At 52.1% G+C, this 21926-nt stretch overlaps 1 protein-coding gene across 5 annotated transcripts in view; it reads right to left on the bottom strand.

Moving 5' to 3' along the window:
* Positions 1-21926, bottom strand: part of fus (epithelial splicing regulatory protein fusilli) — a 111920-nt gene that overhangs the window by 48454 nt on the left and 41540 nt on the right. For all 5 annotated transcript variants that reach the window (XM_089579724.1, XM_089579723.1, XM_089579726.1 and 2 more), the window contains exons 2-3: positions 13657-13800; positions 10712-10928 (exon numbers count right to left, since the gene is read on the bottom strand). In XM_089579724.1, the coding sequence (XP_089435850.1) occupies positions 10712-10928; positions 13657-13800 (361 nt within the window). The remainder of the gene's footprint in view (positions 1-10711; positions 10929-13656; positions 13801-21926) is intronic.

Below are 21926 nucleotides of genomic sequence, written 5' to 3' on the forward strand. Positions count from 1 at the left end.
GTAAAAACGCGACGGAACCACCGCTCTTTCACAGTCGATCTGCGTAATAGCGCAGCCATAACGGGGCCAACATAACCACGCGGCCTCGAGGCACTACCTGCGTGCCGTTGCGCCGGTTAAGGACCTCATTAAGTTGGAGGACAGGGCCTTCTCATGTCGGGCTTCTGCGTAGCGGCTATAAACACTGATATAGAGCTGTTTGCTGTTCCCGTTCGTCATGCGTAGGGAATCGCGGAATCGCACTGGCGGCAGAACTTCTCTTTTTGTACCCTGAGGCTAGCGAGGCCGGCTGTTTTTGTGGCAACCAAATGATCAGCACTGGGCAGCTCAACCAGACACGCGCTGGACTGAGCCTCAAGCTGGCGAAAATCGTTTACAATTAGCAAAGAGAGGAATACGCACACGCGCAGGGTTTTCCATATCTCTAGCAGTTTGCGGAAAGCGTCGGAGGACTTCCCGCGACGTGGCGACGAGCGCAGACGCTTGCCACGCATGCCAGTTAAGAGCGTGCGCGGATTCAGTGAGACACTTCCTCGAGGCTCCCTGCGTGTGTCTGGTTATCGGCGCAGAAAACCGGTCCCTAGTGCCATATGCCGTCCCGGCTGCAGTGCTTTCCCGTCGAGAGTCCTTGGCAAGTCCTGTCGCAACAGCGCGATCCAGCAGTTCACGTTGTGTCTGCTGGCGTCGTGTAGCTACCGACGAGTGCGCCGACGGCAGTTCACGTGTTTCGGACGGCATTTGGAGGCATATTGTGTAGTTCGATCGAGACATGTTTATTGCATAAGAACAATAGCCTCTCCCGCATCACTGCTGCAGCGCGGGTGGCATTTGGAGACAAAGAGAAAAGAAGTCGCTCTGTGTTTTTGTTTTTCACTTTATCCGTGAATAGGGTTGAATAAATCTTCACTCGCTTGCTGAATTCGAACCGCGGGCCCTAAGCTATACAATTCCGAAAATTCGTCTTGGATTAAACTTATAGCTTTAGTCGCGAATGGGATGATGCCGCAGTACATTCTTATCTCTACAAGGTAACTTTACCAAGTGACAAGGGATTAACTTACGCGACACATGATGCGCGTAATCGTGCCCACAGCTCAAGCAGCTGCTTAGGCACAGACCTCGTCACCTCGAGCACGTTTCTAAGGCTTTTCAGTTTACTTTTTTGCATCTTTAATCTTCTCCGATCCGCGTGTGCGGGGAATTGCCAGCTCTAGCTCTAAAAAAAAAAAGAAAAGCCAGTGTCTGCGACAACCGCACCTGCATTTGTCCAAGCTTTCTTTTGCCTACTACCACTTCCTGCAACTAAAGCAAGGGCACAGCTCCAATCAAGTCATTCGTGATCTCAATAGCTAGCGCTACTGCAAACTGCAAAAAGAAAAAGAACTTAGGTTTGAGTAAGGAAGACTAATCCGAGCGAGCTTTATCGCGGACACTCGCGCAAAGCCGACCGGTAGTACGGCTGCAGACTATATCCATGCTTTCGTGCATGCAGATGTGTTCCGCGCCTTCCCGACACTGCGTCCGCCTGATGGCTGTGCGAGCGAGGGAGTTCGCGCTGTCTTTTAGCCGCAGTTCCCGCTGGCGTTTGCGCACGCACGCACGCGTAGCGGCTGACGCATTCGCCCACCACACGGCCACTACCGCATGGCACCGATGTCGCCTGTCCTGTTCGACATCTACTGCTGGAGCGCCACAGTGTTGTGCGCATGTGTTGTTTACCAGAACGAAAAGCCTCGACTCCGAGTGAACTCTTCCAACCCTATAAGTGCCCAAAGTGGCCAAACATAGAGCCGGCGTTAGCCTGCCTCCGGGTTCGAGAAGCTGTTCGTGCGCCGAAAGACCGATAATCGGGTGGTTATTGAGATCCCCGGAGAAGGGACGCCTGCCAGCCACTAACCGGTCACGACACGGAGTGCTCGACCCATGGCTAGCTCCCATCGGCCCCACAGCGGGAGAGAGGACACAGTGGGCCGAATGCGAAGCAAGTACCCGGCGCGCGTTATGCAAGGCGGGCACCTGCTGGAGCGCGGCCCGACCGAGGCGTCGTCGGAGGAGAAGGGGCCCGCCAAGCTGGCTGGCGGCACTTTGGGGCCGCTTGGTTCCAGCGCTGTTTGTTTTGACTGCGTGACTCGGTATCGGTGTCAAGGGCGCATTTCTCCCCCTTGCCGCCGCCGCCGGGCGGGCAATCAGCGCGGGTCACCCGGGTGGCGGCGGAGGGGAGGCCGCCTTCCCGGCAGCCCCGCTGGGCCGCCGGGTGGCCGGGCTGCAGCGCGGCCCGAGCCGAACTCATTGCGCAAAGCACACCGCCGCCGCGCGCTAGAGTCGTTTCGGGGACCGAACTGAACCGCGCTGCGTGCCTGCGGCTCCTGCGCTGCGCTCTAAGGAGCTCGGAAGGAGCTTTGAGGTGTATTAGTTGCACTGTTGCTATCGCAGGCGTTTCTGTCTTTAGAGGACTGCTCCCGCTTTTAACTGTTTTCTCCTCGTGAGCCCCACTTAAATGGCTATAGTCTCAAGTCTTCCCGTCAGTGCTAGACCTGCGCAGCTATAGAGCCGTTGATTCCAGGTCCGAACGAAGTGCGTTGCGCGCCCCGTGCAATCGCAACGCTCGCAACTGGGCGCGGAGCTTCACCCTGTGTATGCGGCTTCGCGGCGCGAATGCGGAAGCCTGCAACTCTAGGTTGTATAAACACGTGTGAACCTTTCGTGCGTTGCCACGAATGTTGTTCTGCGGCAAGGCGCCAGTGACGAAGCTTGCAGCGGCTGCGCTTCGGACCGCTTCTTCGCGAAAGAAATCCTGTTCGGCCATGAGCTCTCGCCATGATTCCGACAGCGTTTCGAGAAGACGGTCTTCCACTTGATGGAGCACTCTCCAGCACACATTCGTTCCGTGGCCTCTGGCCCCACCGAGCGCCGGCCTTCTTCGCAACGCGCTTTTTACTCCGGGCTAGACGCGAGGAAAAAAAAGTTCACAGTTCGACTGCGGAATCGTTCAGTGCATGGGTCAAGTTCTATACGAATTATTGCCTTCCTGAGGATCTCCTTAGTGATATCTATGCATGACTAAACAAATTCGCATTTTGCGTTCCGAGTATTCGTTACGGCACCACTAATTTCGTTTGACTCAGGGAACGTAGCGCTCTTCACGCAAGGTCAACAAGCTTACGTGCTCGGAGCATCGATGAAATAGTTGCAGGCGCCTAAAGGTGTGCTACCACTGACGTAGCACATGTGCTCTCTAATATACTAAGGCCGGCGTCACGCAACCTAAAAGTAAATGATCGACAATCGATCTTTCAAATTACATTACAGGAACCGAAATCCACATACGAGGTCTATAGACGCTGTCTTGAAAGTTTTCGGCAGAACGCCTTCCAAGTATATTTGGACTATTAAAACTTGAAAAATAGACGCCGACCAAAAGGAAGAAAAAAAAAGCAGCGTTTTTTCTCTTTTGGTCGGCGTCCATTTTTTTTTAGTTTTAGTATGATTATCCCCGACAAGACGACATTTCGTCCAACTCTCGACTTCATACTTGGACTATACGCTGCATAAATAACTAGTATTGTTCATTATTACTATTACTGTTCGCCTAACAACACCTTCATTATCCTGCATATCACTGACCTAGACCTTGCAGCTAATAATTTATAGTTCGTTTTCGCACGCGTGAGACACCATGCGCATAAAAGAGAAAATTTTCCGCGCAGGATCTTTACAAGCAAGATGGAATATCGTTGTCCGGCAGTAGCACACTGGACGGAACCGGCTCCTGCTCCTAAGAATCGTATTTAATCCTACACCACCAGGGCGAAAGAGGTCAACGATGATGCGCAACCGACATCGCTGCAGCCGTAACTTAAGCCCTAACTGAAGCCCCTCCATGGTGTTTTCTGTCGACCAGGTCAAGTAGCGCGAACCTCCCCCCCCTGGCGCTTCCTCCCCTCCTAGCTGTCCAGCTGCCGGTCTTGAACGGAAGTGCTGCCATTTTGCATTATCGGGGCTAGTCTATCTGCGGCGACGTTGCACAGCTTCTGTTTCCGTCTCTTCAGAGTTGCGTGACTTAAAGACAGCGTCAGTGACCATAGAGGGGTTTTAACCCTAACAACCGACTTCACCAGATCGGCTATAAACGGATTCCTCAGTGCTGACAAAACCGCATCGATACAAAAGACATGCCCCTAGAACGACAATGCGCACGTAATGGTCTCCGGGCTTTTATAGCCGCGCGGAGTGACACGCGACCAGGACATAATGTCTTGATGGACGCGCGTTCGAGGAGGTTCACTTTATATGAATCGTCTTCGCTGGCGCACACTTCCTTTTCCTCCTCGATGCGGTGTTTTCTTGCATAAACGTGGTGATTCCTGTCCGCGGTTCAAAATTGCCCTGTACGCGGCCCCTATAGCCACGGAGTTTTCAGGCTGCATGCGCTAAAGCGACCGAACGCGGATTAAGGAATTAAAACTTTACGCGTACACATACAGCCCCATCAGTTCTGAAGGTTCATTAAGTAAATGTAAATAACTGGTGAATTCGAAAAGTTTGAAATAAACGTACATCTAGCTCTTTGCTCCAGGCGGGAGTAAGAAGGGTATACCTGCCGTCTAGCGCACTCTCTTTTATAAAAGGGAATACGCCAGAGGACAGTTTACCCTCGTTTAATTCCCTTCAGTATAGAGTGCGCTGTTTTATTTTATTCTCGAAATTTGCACTAGTTTTCTTTATCCCTTGGCTCTCCATATTAATGATGCGCCGAGTCTCGTGCTACAGTGGATGAACGTTTTGATATTGCTTGTGCTCATAAGGTGATCTTAATCAGCGTGAATAACTGCAGTGTTACACTATAAGAGCGCTTTTTCTGCTGTTTAGCTTTGGGCATATGCCACAGGTGTCAGCTCGGGATAGGCGTTAGGTATATCGTGAGAGCAACGATCGAGCATACATTGTTTTCCTGGAGATCCGATGTTGTAAAATAGGTCAATGAGCAACCAAACAAAACACGTGGTTCTACCTACGCCTGCATAATAACACGAACTGCTTGACGCATGCAAAAGGCAACCTCCTCGGCTTCTTGCATGGCACTGTGCGTCACTGAAGAGACGTCTCCTCTTGCGTTCATGACTTTTTGCGAGGGCCAAGGCTCGCAACCTCCGTTCAGGGTACAACAGTAATATCCATGCCACCAGGTACGAGAATAAGCTGAAAAGAGGGAAAATGTCTACCGAAAACACGCCGAAGTTCACAAGCTCGTCGTTTATTTTTTCTGCGCTGGCGAGCGACGACCGGAGAGCACTGGTCTTCCCGATGTACTGCCATTATGCACCAGTTTTTGGTCCGGGAGCTGTTATTAAGAGCGGTGAGCGGAACGCAATCACCTCGACTCGTTCTGCGGAGTCTCCAAAGATGGCGCGGGTCTACGAGGAAATGTCCTGATTTCTCGGCGCACGGGGGAGCCCGCCTCCGGCGTATAAAGAAATCCGGCGAGGATCGTTTTGCGCGAGGGTTCCGGAATGACAAGAAACGCAAAAGCTGCTGTCAGGGTGTGGGCACATAATTGCGCGAGCGTCGCGCAGGAGACGTAATGAACTTAGCCGTTTAGCAATTAAGATGAAAGGTTGCACGAGTCGTTTTGGGGACAAAGAACACGTGCAACGGAGCACGACTTGTAGGACCACTAGGCTTAAAACACACATGCGAGTGAACGCCAGCTAAGCGTAAAAGGCAAATTGGCCGGCAGAAAAGATCGCTCCAGGCAGCAACAACATGAGAGCCAAGCAGTGGACGAGGGGAACAGGAAAAAAGAAGCCGCGAGGACGACCGGGCGAGCGCGGAGAAAGAGAGGAGCAAATGAGCGAAAAGTTCGGGGACCTCTTGCGTCACGGCGACGCGCGCCGCGAGTGTTTGCTCCAAGGTTGCCAGCCCGCCGCACGAAAGCGAAAACCGTCGCCAAACGGGCGGCGAAAGAAGCAAACAGCTCCAAACCGAGCGGAGGGGGGAAAGAGCGAGGCACGAAAAGGAACGAGTAGCGCTACGCTCCGCAGAGCAGGAACTGCAACAGAGGAATGAAGCAGCGAGGAGGAAGGGTGGATGCACGGCGGCGCAGAAATGCGCGGCGAGGGAGGTTGCGTTGCTGATGGTGGCCGCGGGTGCGTTGCCCCTCGGCGGCGGAAGGAGCCGTTGGCGTGCAAACACGAGGGGCTACAGACGAAAGAAAGCGGCGAAGCACCGGCGAGCACGAATTCGAGTCGTGATTTATTCTGCCCGTTGTTGCCCGGGGGGAAAAAGAGCTCGCCGAGGCGCCGATCATTACGCCCCCCTCCGAGGGCGCTCGTTCCGGCGGCTTTATCCGCCGCGCTGATGGCCGCCGCAGACGTCTTGATGGGCTCTCCTCATAGCGCACCTCCGGAGGAGGCCATTCGCGCCCGGAGGAAAAGAGTCGGACCTCGAAGTTCAGGGGCAGGAGTCCGTGACGGGGGACGCGACACGTGTTGCAGCGACATTTCGGCCGCCCTCTTCCTCCAAGGTCGGGCCTGAGCGACACTCGGAAACGCCTGCGGAACGCAGGAAGAATTCGGGTCTCTTCGACTGCATTGCCGAGAAAGGATATACTCTGCGACGGGTAATCGTACCGCTTGAGGCTTCCATTTCGGTCGGACGCGTTGCATCCGAACGAAAAAAGGTAATATCCGGTGTTTGACTCAGAAAAGGTGAGCCTCGGCGTACGCCTCAAGAAAAGATTTAAGCCAAGTCGGACAGCGCTACGGCCAAAACGGCAACGCGTTGCGGTTGCTACCGTTGCTGAGCTTGCCAGGTCACATTCTGCCATACGGTCGTAGTTGCCGTAGTCAGCATATTTACCGTACGACGGTGCTAAACTCTCTATTGACGAGGCGTCCGTGACCTAATGGGCTGGGCCAGCTAATGAAGGCAAGAACGGTCTCCAAGAAAGCGCTGCAAACAAAGCTGTGTGCGCGCGCAATCCTGCATCGCCAAGGAAAGTGCGCTGCCTCTTAAAAGACGGCACTCGTATACTCCTCAGCTTCAAAGCAGCATTGAAGCTCCTTCTACGGGCATGGGCTTATACGACGGGCAAAAGTTATTACTGCTCTGGTATTGGAAGAATTAAGACTGCTCTATCATTTCCTTCAGAAAGAGCGTAATGAATCCGAAGGAAGGCCTTCGCAAGTGCTCTTTCCGGAAAGGAGCTGTCGGGAAAGCTGCTCGACTTCAATTCTCACTTTCGTTCTGCCACATGTCCTCCCATTTTCTTGGTTCTTCCGGCTACGCACGTGCCTTTGACGGCGCGTGATTTACTTATCCCGCTTACACGACCTCTACTTCACGCAGCTAACCTCTTTGCCTGCCTCTTCTTCTATATAACCCTCCACTCCCCTTGTGGTTCTTCGTCCGGCTCTTGAGAAGAGAAATACTTTTTCATCGCCAAGCTTCAATTGCAAAGTAAAGGGTGTAAGTTTTTTTCAATGCGCAGAGTAGCAGCTCCAACTCCTTGCCTGGCGTCTGTCTTTTGTAAGAGAGTGGACGCAGTTACCAGAGACGTCTCTAATACACCAGCCTCATGCCCTGCCCTCAGAGGCAGCTGAGCCGGCTCGCTCGTCGCCGAGCAAACAAGGCGGCCCACGCCCATGCAGAAGAGGTCCAGCAGGCGGACGTCCAGGACAAAGGCGGGCAGCGGCGCTTCTCTTTTCCGCGCCGGACAGGCCGGGACTTCCTGCTACGCAACAGGTTCGGCCGGAGGTCCTTGAACCGGCCCTCCCCGGGCGTAGAGCGCGATGCTCGCTCCGGGGGCTCCGGCGCGCGTCCACGCTCCGCCGCGCCCGCCGGCTCCAGTCACAGTCGGTCAGGCCAGCGACAAAACCGAGACATGGGAAACCTGCTCGCACGTAACGATCGACGCCGGCCGGCAAATGGTGTTTGCGCCGAAATGGATGACTGGCCGGAGATTGGGCGCTTGGCGCACGCGGCTACCCCTTTTGAATAACGCCACGCGGGGCGAACGTTTACGAAACAATGCACCGGGTTACGCAGCTCGCGCGCCGCACGAGGCGAAAGACGGACCGAAAGAAAAAAAAATGCTTTGGCCGCATCAGCCGGCCAGTTGCGGACGCCGGACACTAATGCCCGCAGAAATGGGAGCAGCGGCAGGCCCGATGACTGCGTTCCGAGTGACGCACCGCATCTGCCTCGCCGCCGCACAACAGACACCTTGGGATAGCGTGGAAGCCAGGTCGGAAAATGAGCAGGAACAGCTCTGGCACAGCAACAGTTACGCACAGTGTTTGCGAAAATACGACAGAGAGGAAGAAGACGGGAGAGAAGGGCTGTCTACGGAAGAGTCACAGAGAAGACAGAGCGACGACAACGAAATGCCTTCTGCTCCCGTGTTCGAGCTTTCGCGTGTTGTTTCTTTCTTCAACCGTTAATGCCGAACAGTAAAACTCAACGTTGATTGCAAGGAAAGTGAACCGCGAGAAACGTTGATGAACATTCATTGCATACCTTCATTTCCTAGACTTCCCAAACGCAGAGGACCACGGGCGGAACACCATATAGGTTCATTGTCAGCGTGACTGGCTCCACATGCCTTTCTGGTGTAGGATGGATGATATACCAGGAGCGTTCCTGCCCGGTTGCTTTCTTTTGGATGTGGTACAAGTACTGAATGACCTTTAGTATTCCAAAGTATGTCGGGATAACGCGCTTTCGAAGTTCGTAAGCCGTTCACTGGTATAAAATCAAGAAAATTCTCGTAAACGATCAAAGCTCATCCCTATAAGGCATAATTGCTTGCAGAAGTTTTTATTTATTTATTAATAGATGATTGAACTTCGTGAGTTCGTATTCCACTGGAGGATAGAGGTTATTTTTCTTATGCCTCCTAATTAATTATATTTCAACCGTAAAATTATTACACTAGTAGCTTTCTATTCATCAGCACCACAAATAAAAGAAGACATTCCCCTATGCTGTCTTTGGCTTCGGTGATCGTTAGCTTCCTCGAAAAGGCAACTGCAGAGGTTTTAAAATTCGACGTTATTAAAGGAGTCGAATGTGTCAAGCTTGAAGGTAAAGCATGAGAAGTCTTTTTGGGCTAGCGTTTGAAGTGGTGACGTAAACGCCGATTGAAACCGCGGCGGCTTTCTGGCTTCTCCGCAGCGCGCAGAGCAGAGTGGGAGGTACATGATGACGTCATCTGAAGGTTGCAGTACATTTTCTACGCTGAAGCACTCGCTTTGAAGGAAAAAAAAAGACAGTGCCATCGAAAGCAAAGCCTGCGGAGCCTTGTTTAGCGGCATCCGATAACGCATGGCAGTTTTTGTGCGAAGGTAGAGGAAATTTGAAATCTCCCCGTCCCTGACGCCATCACCGAACTTCTCCGCACTTTTCCGACGCTGTGAGGAGAAGCATAACCTTTAATCGACGATAGCGTCACCATTTTAAAAGCTAGCGCTAAAAAACTTTGGGTGTTTTACCTACAGCCTGTGTAGATTTGAAACCTTGAATATCGCGAAATTCTCCAAAAGTGTTGCAGTTGCCCTTTAATAGGTAACTTGAACACGTTGCACAACGGCGAGTGTCGTGTGGTTTGACCAGTTTACGAAGATAGCCTATGGCCAAGCTTCTCCACTGCACGAAGCTTCGGTGCGTTGGGTACACGGCTTGGTTCCGTGAGCAAAACACTTTTTTCGCTCTCATGCCTAGCACAAATAGTTTTCAGAATACAGTAATGCTCGCCAAAGCTATACGTTTCCACACGTCCTGTCGTAACGCACTAAGTTGGAGAGGAGACGGGGGTGGACAAATTGGCGAGGCTTCGTGAAGAAAACAGCGCGCAAGAAACCCGGACGAAAGAACATGCAAGCAGACACAACGCTGCGAGTTTGTCTGTTAAAAGTAAGGACCCGCGTGTATTGAGCATCAAGACTCACAAGTCATTTAGGTTCCCAAAGCAACTCGGGCTATGAGGGACGGCGCCGTGAAGTACTCCGGAAATTGCGTTCGCCTGGGGTTCTTTAACAAGCACTGACATCGCACAGTACAAGGAGCTCCAGCATTTCGCCTCCATCGAAATTCGACCGCCGCGGCCGGGATCGAACCCGCGTCTTTCGGGAGAGCCGCCGAGCGTCATAACCACTGAGTCACCGCGGCGGCGACAGATTACGAAGTGCAAAGCTGCAACACCAATACACAAAGCCGGCGCACTAACTTTTCTAATTTGAGGCACCTATACTCGATGTCAAACGCAGATTATTATTATTATTATTATTATTATTATTATTATTCAAAGATTGGTCTGCTTAGATGCGCAGCATCAGTCTAAGGCTATTTCCTGGTTAGAAGCAAAGCGACGTTGATGATCGCATGTACATGTTAAAGAAAACAAAGAGAAAGCAACCCGATTTTCCCTCCCCTCCATCCCCCCTTTTTTTTTCTAGTTCCAAGGCACGCTTGCAGCTCGGAAAACCCTGCTGGAAAGCCTTCATTCTTCTCTCGGACAAACAACGGCCGTCGCAGGAACGGAAACGAAATGTCTCGCCTATTCGCGCGAGTCTGTTGATTCAGCGGGCGGCCGTTTGGCGCCGCCACGAAATGAAAGCAATCCAAGGCAACGCGTAAACAAAGAATGGTCGCACCTGAGCTGCCTCGGCACCACGCGCGGGAGCGGGCGAAAAAAGAAGCGCGTCAAGGATACAGGCCAGCATGTCCTGGACCGAGTCGACAGCCTTGCCGTAGAAGGCCTGGAACTCCTTGCGCAGGTCGAAGAAGTGGTAGAAGGCGTCCGGCAGCAGGATGCCATGCCGCACGGCCTCCGGGTGCAGCGCCTGGCGCAGCGGCAGCTGGCCGTCCGTCACGAAGTAGAACTGGCCGCCGGCCTCGGCTTCCAGCCGCGCCCGGGCCCACTGGCTGAACTGCGGGACGCGCGACGCGGGCCTCAGCCGAGGAGCAGGCCCGCACAGGGCCCCGCATGCGGTGCAGCCACCACCCGCTCTGCTATGCGCTGCCGCCCACAGCGCCAAGCAAGAAATAGAGGAAACTGCGGTGCGTGTTAGGGGACCGTCTCATGCCTGGTCGGGCAGCGCGTATCCAATGCTCTCAGATCACGACGAGATGGCCAGCGCAAGTTAAAAGTGGGCGCGTCTGAAGGATATGTTCTATACCGGTTGTCTATGCCGTAATTTCGAAAAAAAAAAAAAAAGGCTTTTTGGCATATCGAGATGGCCTCTGCTGCGTTGTAATGCCAGTGCTGGCAGACATCATAAAACAGCCGGATACGCAATTTCTAATGATTACTTTTTTAACTGTTACAGTTAGGTGCTCAATCGCAATTGAAGATTTGAAGCCGGTTATTAGTAATAGCCATAGAATTTCGAATACACGACTTCTCTCGTCGCTGTGGCTCAACAAATTTCGGCCGTCGCGCGCCGCGAAGCGACGTCCATCACTACGCGTCACACTGTGATGTACCCACCACGTGACCTGCACTGTCCCGCCTGCGTTTGCAGTTCTCGGTGCTGCTCACTGCTCCAGCTCGCACCAGAGAGAGAGAGAGAGAGAGAGAGAAGGTCTCGTGACACGTGCGCCACGAAGTGACGCGCAGTGATTGACGACGCTCAGCGGTGCAAATTTCCAGTTGTAACCATACACCTACTCGTAATAGTTAAAAACTTCACTATTAGAACTTATTCATCAGCTTACTAGCTAACACGACTCACCTGTTTTCTGATGTCCGCTAACACTCGTATTAGAGAGCAGTAGAAACCATCTCGATATCTCCAAAAGGCTATTTTTAGAAATTATGGTTCACCTTCGTTGACACAACCGTATAATGGTCGCTGTAAGTGCTCCCGGAGCGTCTCGCCAGTAAATGTACTGCCTCTTACGAGAACTGAAACCACAGCGCAAGCAGTTGAATATCGCAAACTGTAACGTGAACGAGCCAGAGATGTCAAAAGACATTTGGTCTTTGTATAGCTTTCCAATACTGCATCTGCCACACGCGCTCCTTTTGGTCAATCAGCTGTGGCGGAACGGCGGCACCGCATAGTCGCCAGGCACTGACTGCTGCAGAAACACGGAGTGCCCAGCAGGGGCGCGTTACCTGTGAGACTGACACTAAATAGTTTCGATTTCAAAGAAGTCATCCGGCTACTGCATCCGAATTGCCCAACCCTAGTGATATTTTTAAGCCGCACTCGATCTTAGTCGCTATCAGCAGCTATACGTCTGCCGTTTTCACCCACGCGTCAGGGTACGGACTATGTGGTTCACCAAGGACGCAATATTTGCGTTAATTGCGTCAGAAATGTGTTTAGGTAAAAAATTAACGAAAAGAAGACACTTCCAGGGCAGGCACGTGCAGTAACTTGCCTCTCGTCTTGGCCTGGTATCAGATATTAATGCAACAGCATTTACATTGCTGTCTTGCAAAAACCGCCGGCTTTCTCCATAGCGAAATTCCCTCGATTGATCGCGAGGGTCATGACGTCATCAGCAACACCAAATTTGAAAATCTGGGGACTAGAATGTTCCAGCACCTTCCGCTGGATTATCATATGGGATTATAATAACCTTAATCCACCCACTAATCCCAACTAATTCACCTTAATCTATTTTCGGGGGTAGGCGTACTTCCAAAATTTTTTGGAGGTGGGCCACTATCGCATTTTATTCTGTAAAGATGTGGTTAGAAGGCCTCCAAGTTTTAACCATATGCAGTTCGGAAATACGGGTAAATATACTTTTTGCGCAATGCAACTAAACCGCTCTGGCGCTTGGGTAACTTGTGACTCTTTTACACCCTCATCCAAGTAACTGGAAATTAAGCTTTCTTTTTTTCTACCCTCAAGATTGACTCACGGTTACGAAACCCGGCAAGTTTTCCGTGTTGGGCAGCAGTGAGAGACACTCCGCCACGCTGCAGGTTCAGCGCGGTGCAGATAAGAGTAGCGCAGTTGATTTCTCCGCGCGCATTACCCTGCATGTTAACTATATGACCCACCGCGCTGTGTGCACAAGGTCGACTCTACTTCTAATTCAGAAGCGGTACACCTGTTTCCTGACACGCCAACAGATAGAAGCGCGACGTCGTCCATTGCCTCCTTCTTTAGAGTGTCGAACGCGTGAGCTTTTAAGGTGCTGCGTGCTCGACTGGTTCCTGAGCTTCGTTACGCTTAACCATTTGATACGGACATGATAATGCGCAAGGCCCCCTTCTTTGCCGCGTAGATTTCTGCAGCTGGACAGGCCGAACACAAAGCGGTCCTTGCAATCGCCGCTCCATTATATGAGCGGAATGCCCGCCCGGTGATTCTCTCCAGAACGCGTTTTGAGATAAGCTAGCTGCGCGATCATCCGTTCGCGATCATCCTCCTTTCCGGTCATCACTTCCCTCTTCCCCGCGCACATACACCGCGCAGGTCCTCGTGCAGAGACCGGGGGCTGCGTTTGCCTGCGCACTTGTTGGAAGCGTTTGAAGGACGTTCTGCGGTGGGCAGTTTGAATGGCACGTGTTATAACCGGAGTCGTTGTAACCGGAGGTGTTATAACCGGAGGCGTTATAACCGGGGGCGTTATAACCGGAGCCGTTGTAGCCGGAGCGCAGCAGACAGCCTCGCGTGCAGGGGAAGAACGCATTACCTGGTCGATTACTTGCTCCAGGGGCACGGCGTTCTTGAGCTGTTCTTCAGAGATTCCATACTCGGTGCGACATGATTCTGAGATGACGTTTTCGTTGACGTCGCAGGAGCGCGGTTTCACCAGGTTCTGCTGCACGGCCACAACCTGCAACGTTCGCACGGCATCGGTTAACGCCGGGGACGAAAATTGGACACTTTGGGAAAGCTTCATCTCATCTCAGCAGGCTATAGCACGATCGCCAAGAAACACGTTAACGCGAAGGTACTATACGGACACTGAAGCGAGGAAGGCGGGGACAGGCGCTGTCCTCATCTCGTGTATTTCAGGCAGTGGCCTATAAATGCAGGGCTCACCTACTAACTATAAAGCTCTGTTCCTGAATTTACGGGAAGCATGCTGCGCAAGCGGCGGAGAACTCCATATCTACAGGCCACGGCCGGAACCAAACCAGCTGAAAGCAGCGCCTGTCCCATCTTCCTCGTCTCCGTGTCTGTCATATTTTCGCGCAAACGCTTCATAGCGATCTTCGCCAACTTTCCCAGAAGCAAATTTTGTTGCTGCTGGTGTTGAGGCGACTCATCCCAACACCTTGGGAGAAATATCCCGTGTAGGACCAGCTGTCTTTAACGCCGTTCATAATATCTCAGTTAATTAAAATGTGATAATCAAGAAGTTTGAGCAAAAACATTCATTCTTTAGTAATGATATGGGCTTTTGCTTTAACAAGATCGTCTTTTTTTGTTTTGTACAAAGATACGAAAGACGCATTCTTTCGCGACAAAACGCCATCTTGAAGATAGCATCGCGCACGCAACCCTTCGGCAAACTCAAAAGAACGTGCAAGGCCGCACGCATGCCAGCTTTGCTTGTCGACTGCAATCACATACGTGGGGACTTTGTCAAGAACCCGCCGCAAAACACGACGGCCTTTCACACGTTGCGTAGCCTTGAAGCTCACGCATCATACATAAGTATTGGTTCCTCTCTGCCTTGATTCATACTCTTCGGATAAGCGCGTCTCGCAATAATCCGCTGTCTCGGGGTCGGGTGTTAGTTTTCGTCACCAAAGATACCGTTGCCTGAGAGTACACAAGGAGAAACATGGCATAGCTTTCGGTCTTGCCGTTTCCCTCGTGTTCGCGCGATCTTCTTTCCTTCCATAGAGCACTTCCGCATACAAACGCTCATGATGACGACACTACTCGCCTTTGGCGCGTAAACAGAAAGATCCTAAGAAGGGAACAAAAGAGGCAGAGAGGACTGCAAGCAGACTAACAAAACGCGGTGTAAACGTGACACCATATTCTCAACGCCATAGGTTGTGCACGTGTAGGACTCGCAGGAGGTTCAACTTCTACAATGCGCAGAATAATCGCAAGAATGCTTTCTGATTTTGTGCACTCAAAAAGGCCGCTGCTTATTCTCTCTAAAAACTCAGAGAGAAAAAAAATATGCCAGAAATGGAACTAGATACAACAGCGCAAGGCCATTTGATTGTCCCACATCAGCGCTCCTAGACGCTGAATCACAACGTACCACCGATTATACCGCGTTGCTGCAGCGGCGGCCCCAAAGCCACCGACTGCCTTCGCACCTATCCAGACGAAGACGCATGGCGGCGGCAGAAGCGGCGTGCCTGCAAGAGAAACTCGCTCGCGCCACGCGAGACCGGCAAGAAGCCAACTCGTCTTCTTCGGAGAACTAAGGAGAAAAAAGAAGAAAAAAAAGGGGGGGGGGGGGGGGGGATGTCCTGAAGAAGGCTTGAAAGCCTCGTCTTCTCAGCGGCGGCTCGCTCGAAGCGTCCGCCATGCTCGCAATCCAGGCTAGGCCGTGCGCACAGACAGGAGGGATCGCGGTCTGCCGAGCAGATTGTATTGGGCTGAGGCGGCGCGGAGTTTCTTGCGTCTCTTTCCACCCGGGGCGGCCACCGAAGGGCCGTATTACCATGCAGCACTGCAAACCGCCGCCGGAGCGCGAGATAGTCCCACAGAGACGCCGCTCGCGTGCAGTCAGTCTGGACGCGGAAATATCGAGAGGCGAGTCACGTCGTTCCGCGCCTCGAGGAAAAAAGAAAAGGGACAGGGAAAGAAAAAAAGTGCAGAGAGGAGGAGGAAGAGCCTTAAGGCGGCCTCCGCGCCAGTTATTTTCTTATAACCACAGACGCGTTTCGCGGAAAGCTGGTTTATCCGGATGAAAACGCAAAAAAAAAAAAGAAATGAAAAAAAGAAAGCTTTTGCCCGAAAGGCGTCGTCGGCGGCGGCTCGCACTGCGGGTTCATTATCGTCCGGTTTTTGCAAAGCTCCGAAAACGGCATGTTGCACTCCGTCGACCAAGCAGAGTGACGCATGTCCCGGCTCCCGTTGGCTCGTGCGCTTTTCCACAGACTGTGCGACCAGCGTACTGGGCGCCATGCAGCCTCACGTGTGGCGGCGAACAAGTCGCTCAATCTGCCGCGCTGGGCGCTCTCGAGCGTGGAAGGAAACCCGTACAACGGCGACCTAGATAGGAGTGACTGCTGCCTTTCACGAGCGAGCCTCCTCGTGACGGAGTCCCTTCAGACCCAACACAGAGAGACAAATGGAAAGCCAGTGCTGCTGGTGCGGCAACTTTGAGCTTGTTATCCGAGAAGACAAGCTGGGTTGTTTGTTGCAGTGCCTTCCGGACTATGGCTACTATGCCGGCGAAGCGCATCTTCGGGTTTAAAATCGTCTTTAGACATTGCAATTTGCACCAAAACCACGCCCCCCCCCCCCCCCCTCCTCTTTTTTTTTTTTTTTTGTAAACCTAATTGCTGGTTTCAAAGCTGTCCTCCCATCAACGATAAAAGTATTGCCGGGGGTGACATGAACTGAGGCATGAAATGTTCTGAGGTAGCGATGTCGTGAACAAGACGCCATGCGAGCAACGGCGAGAACAACCTGCCTTTCGCGCGCGTAGGAAAAGCGAACCATGATTGCGACAACGCCCATATGCGATGTGAAGCAAAGAACAGCGTGTAGAGTCCAAATGTGCCAAACGCATAGTTTGATTTCTGGATGTACAAAACGCATCAATAATGCGTACCAGAATATAAATGTGCTTCAAGTCGCTGCGCGCTATTCAAATCTCTCGCTTGACGGCATCGGATTATTTTTTTATATTGGGTCAAGACGAACGGAGAGGGTATATTAAAAGACTTTCATTTGAGAACGTGCAAGAAACCAAATAGAAAAACTTGGTTCCATCTTAACCCATTCATAAAGAAAACGCGATTGCATTTGGAAGTTGGCCCACTCCCAAATATTCTGAAGGACCCCTCAAATATTGCAAGCAGGCCCACCACAGAGAGTGGGTTAAGGTGGATTAGCAGGAACTAGTGGTGAATTAAGGTGGATTAGTCGGTAGTGGGTGTGGGTCAAGTTGGACTAGTTGGTGATTCAGACGGGTTGGTGGATTAAGGTGGAAGAGTGGGTCGCATTAGTATACTCTGAAGCGATAATAAAATGGAAGGTACGCAAACATTCAGATTTTAAAAACTGACGGTGCTGATGACGTAACGACCCTCTCGACCAATCAGGAAACTTCGTTACGGAGAAACCGGGTAGTTTTTTGCAACCTAAATGTCATCGCATTAAAAAATGCACGCAAGGGTAGAACCGGCAAGGACTATTTCGATATGCGCACGCACGGCGATTCTTGAGAGTTGACAGACGGAAAATTTACGGCTCTAGGGAACTTATGCAGTATTGTCAGCGATCATCACGCATACAGGTATTCGAAGCGTTTTTAACGTGCAACAGAATATAATTAAGATAATGGCTGATTTTACCATCGGAAAACAATAACACGAAATACTTCGGTGAGAATGTCGTAGAGTTTTAAAACAAGCGCGCAATGACGCAATTTTGGGAAATGTCGCGCCACTGCCCGAACCTTTCGAGTGGTAAAGGAAGCGTCCATTATGGTCATCTCGGGTGCCTCGATGCCCGCGCTTCCAAACGGCGCTCTCATCGAGGCACCCTGGGCAGTGAAAACATCCTTTCGTGGGCGTAGCACTAATGAAGGCATACTTTCAACACTCTTAATTTTTCTTGTTTTTTTTAATGGTGCGCTGAGCACGCCGGCACCGTTAATGAACTCATGCAATTAACGGTGTCTAGGGCGCGCGGCCGTGGTTTGTTTCCGTGTTGCACTGTATCACCTTTGTAGCGACTCCACGCAGTGACCCTTAAGCGAGGTTGTGTTCCTCTCGCGTAACTACGCAGCACATCATGTGTTATTCAAGCCGGTTTTTTGAACGTTGGATGCTTTGGAGGAGTTTCTTTTCGTTCCTTTTTTGAATATAAGCGGACATCAGATATATGACTTCTCAGCGAACAGGTAAGGAGACGCCGAGAAAGCATATCAGCGTATCATAATTATGGTAGGGAATTCAAAAATATTATGGGAATATTGAGACAGGTCGTCGACAGCTTTTCGCAGGGGCTCTTCAGTTTCATCTGAGAGCGCACGCACCACAAAAATTGGTATTTGTGCAACTGTAAAATAATCAAGACCTGTGAAACTGCAAAGCTGTCAGCGAAAGGGTGCCACCAGAAATCGCTGAAAAGCTTTTGTAGCAACGATGGCCTTTCTGGAGTTGCGCCGTGTAGCTTACTTTCCACAATTTCATCGCTATAATCGGACACTGTCATGTTTGCAGTGTGTTTAAAGATCAATTTTCACTAGCTGTTTGATTCACTAAGCGAAAAATTAAATGGCCATTATACCCCCTGGTAATGCGAATGATCAGGTCCACCATGCGCTGAAAATTCAGCGTTCAAAGCACAACGCACGATCCATGGCCCTCCCGCAATGGGCCACGGTGCGGCTGGCAGCTTTATTGTAACCGCTGCGCAGGGTGCAGTCAACCCCCGCCTCGCGGCTCACTTAGTCGCGACCATCCAGCGGAAGCATGTATGGTCACGACGACTACTACTACTACGCGGAGGTCTTCGCTTTAACAGCTAGCGCTGACAAAAAAAAAACAAAAAAAAGGAGAATTGTCTGCTGAGCTCAAATCACCCGCGAAGGGGCGTAGTCAAAGAGAGAGCATATCCTAAAAGGCACTCTCAACTCATTAACAACAGCTTACCGATATTCCTCAAGAGACAAATATATAACTGCATCCTGCGTACTTCTGGCGTCAAAATTTGGAGGCTAATGAGAGGGCTTGCAAATGAGAAGAGCACAGAGTGCTGAAGAAAAGGAAATGATAGAAGAAGCGTTAAGAGACAGAAGGACAGCATAGTGGAACAAAGAACAAACGAGAACTAATGATATCCTAGTCAAAAACAAGAGTAAAAAAAAAAATGTGCATGTGTAGGGGCATGCAATGCGGAGAACTGATCGCCGACGGTCCCTTAGGGTAACGGAGTGGGTTCCAAGATAAGGTAAACGTAGCAAGGGGCGACGGAGAGTCATATAGGCGGAAGAGATTAGGAAGTACGCACGGGTAAAAAGGCCGCAGCCGGCACAGGACCGAAATAATTGGAGGGATATGGGAGAGACATTTAATCCTGGAGCGAATGAAATCCGGCTGCTGCTGTTGCTGATGAAAGTAAGGTGTTGTCAAATATGTGCTTGCTTATACACACAACTAGAGCTTAAGACATAAGAAACGTTGTACCGCGACCCACATACACGTAGCTTAAACCAGATTTGCGAGTCGTGCGCTCACGCGCAGCCGCACGACACTCGCACAGAAACGCGCCAGGCCGCAATGTCAAACACCAACCCACTTTGGTCGCTGAGTCGTGTTCCTTTTTCTTTGGTTCCCGCTCGTACTGTAGAGCGCAGTGTGACGCCTGCTGTGCATAGTCGCAGCTCACTTCACGGTGCTTGGTCAGTAGGGCTTGGTCAGTACAGGGCGCCCCGCACTGTGTCCGCACGTTCGATGACGTGCATCAAAGAGCCCATTCAACTGCTATAAGCCGCAGACCACCGTATTCGGTCAAAGGCAACGCGTTGCAGAGCATAACTGGCTGAAATCGCGCTTAGTTTTTTTTTTTTTTTTTCCTTCTCAGTATAGCCGGAGTAAGAACTGGACACCTCTTCTGCGCCACGTGCAAGAGGGAAACAAAGCTCCCGCGAATAAACTCACGGATGAGCGCGAAGCGTCGCATTTCCTTCCCACGTGTCGAGGGAGAGACGGGCCTTTGTCACCTGGAACTGCGGCTGTCCGACACCGCCCTCTGCGGCTGGGAGGTTGCACTATTCGGGCAAAGGCTGTACCAGCAGCGACGCCTCACGCGCAGACCGCCATGCCCCGAGTGACGTCAGCGGCGAGACGCGGGGTGGGGGGGAGCGCATGAATACGCGTGTCACGCGGCCAGCCAGAAAGGCCGGCCGGAGCGCGGAAGAGCCACGCATCCGTTTGCGTAACGCCGGCCAGCGCGCGAGGAAAAGGCGTTTTCCGCCAGCGGCCAGACAGGAACCGCGAGGCATCTGGGCCGCGCACGAGACGGCGGACAAGTGGTCGGCGGTCGTCCTCAATACGCGCCGCGTAACGGGCCTCTTGCACCACCGCTCAGAGGGGGCGATGGAGCGCCCTGTAAGCGCCGCGCATATTATGGACAAAACGCGGCTGCTACGTCGCGGAGGAGAAAAAAAAAAGCGAGAAAAGAGCCGGAAACAGCGCCGCCTCGGCCATTACGCGTCACGCTATACACGATTGCTGGTTCTGAGGGGAACGAGAAATTTGGAGAAATAACCGAATTCGTGAGCGGCGAATGCCATATGCCCCATTCGCCGCTATCTGCTCGCACGTCTTCTCCTTCGGGGCGACGCCAACATGCGGTAGTCTTCCGGCGCCGCAGTAAGGGTTTTTTTTTTTCTCTCTCTCTGTACCGAACGCGTCCCATCGTCGTAACGATGGCACGGTGCCTGCGCTTAATAGGTTTCGGCTGCGCATGCGTACGACCGGGAGGCTACGCGCACCGAAATGCGGGACGGGGGTATAAATGAAGACAGAGAAGTCAGAATAGCAGCGTCGTTAGACCCGCTAGACAATGCGCGACGGCTACGTGAAGGAAGCCAGGAAGCCACGGCAACGTGCTCGACGGTTTGCGCGTACACAGGTAGGCCGAACTATCGAAGCAGGCTCATTTGTAGATGTCGAATGCGAGAAAAAAAAAGAAAAAAGAGATAGACAAGGTAAAAGTTGTGTTCAGCCTTCGCTTCCCGTACTAAGCTTTGGAAGCGACTCATGTGGGCCCCAGTAAGGGTACACATGGCGAACAATTCATGTAGAGACGGCCTTCTCAGGTTACTTATGCTAAACTGAAAACCGTGGACCAACTTGCACGCGGACAACCATCTAGGAACAGCATACTTCCCAGGCCACAGATTCCCTGTTCGCTTCCGACCACTGCCTCCAGCGAGCGCTGCCTCCAGGCGCGCAGAGTGCGCATATACTCACGCGGAAAGACAGCAGCCACGATCCCCGAGCGGTTGACGGGACCGGCGCGTGGCGGCCATCCTCGTACGGGACGGGACCACGAATAGCCGAGCGTGAGGTCAAACACGCGCCTTTTCCTCCGCAGTTGTCCTCGCGGAGCTTCCGCAACTGATGCTTGCATAACGCCTGAAACCGGCGACGGAGCGCGATCACGGCAGGTGCTGCATCCTGCACATGCCAGTACGGAGGCCTCCCACGGTCCTCTTTGCAGACAACAAAAAGAAATAATGCTAAGCCACGAGACCGAGCCCTCTGCCCTTGAGAAGTTGCACGATCCACGCAACCTTCCACCGCACTGGGAAGAGGCAAGTTTTCCTCGTCGTGTTTTGCACCCTAACAAGGGGCGCCTTTCAATTCATGCACTGCGTGCTCTTACTAGCAGCGTGCACGTGGGGAATAAATTAATTTGTCTTATTTGCTGACGCACCTCCGAGCCTCGCTGAAGGAACAGAGGACGGAGCGGTGCGGGCGGCGCTGGGCACTTACCGTGAGAAAGGAAGCCGAAGCGTATCGCACACACCCGACATTTTCTCGATGTCGTTCTAGGATTCGCTCGCTTGGAGAACACATTTGCTCGCGGGCAAAAGCAATTCCACAAAGCGGCGCCTGGTTTTGTCTCGGCGATACCCAGCCATTGTGATAAGAGTACTAAATGTGATAAGAGTGCGGCATTTTCAGTGTGAGAGGTATCCCGTCTGCGGTAGCTCATTGGCCAAGGCGTTTCTCTGCTGAAGACTGTTTTGCGGGTTGGATCTCGGCCGCAGCGACGGATTTCGCTGGCTATATGAAACGC

Source organism: Amblyomma mixtum, chromosome 3, assembly GCF_055824585.1.
Source record: "Amblyomma mixtum isolate Tamu chromosome 3, ASM5582458v1, whole genome shotgun sequence".
NCBI lineage: Eukaryota > Metazoa > Arthropoda > Arachnida > Ixodida > Ixodidae > Amblyomma > Amblyomma mixtum.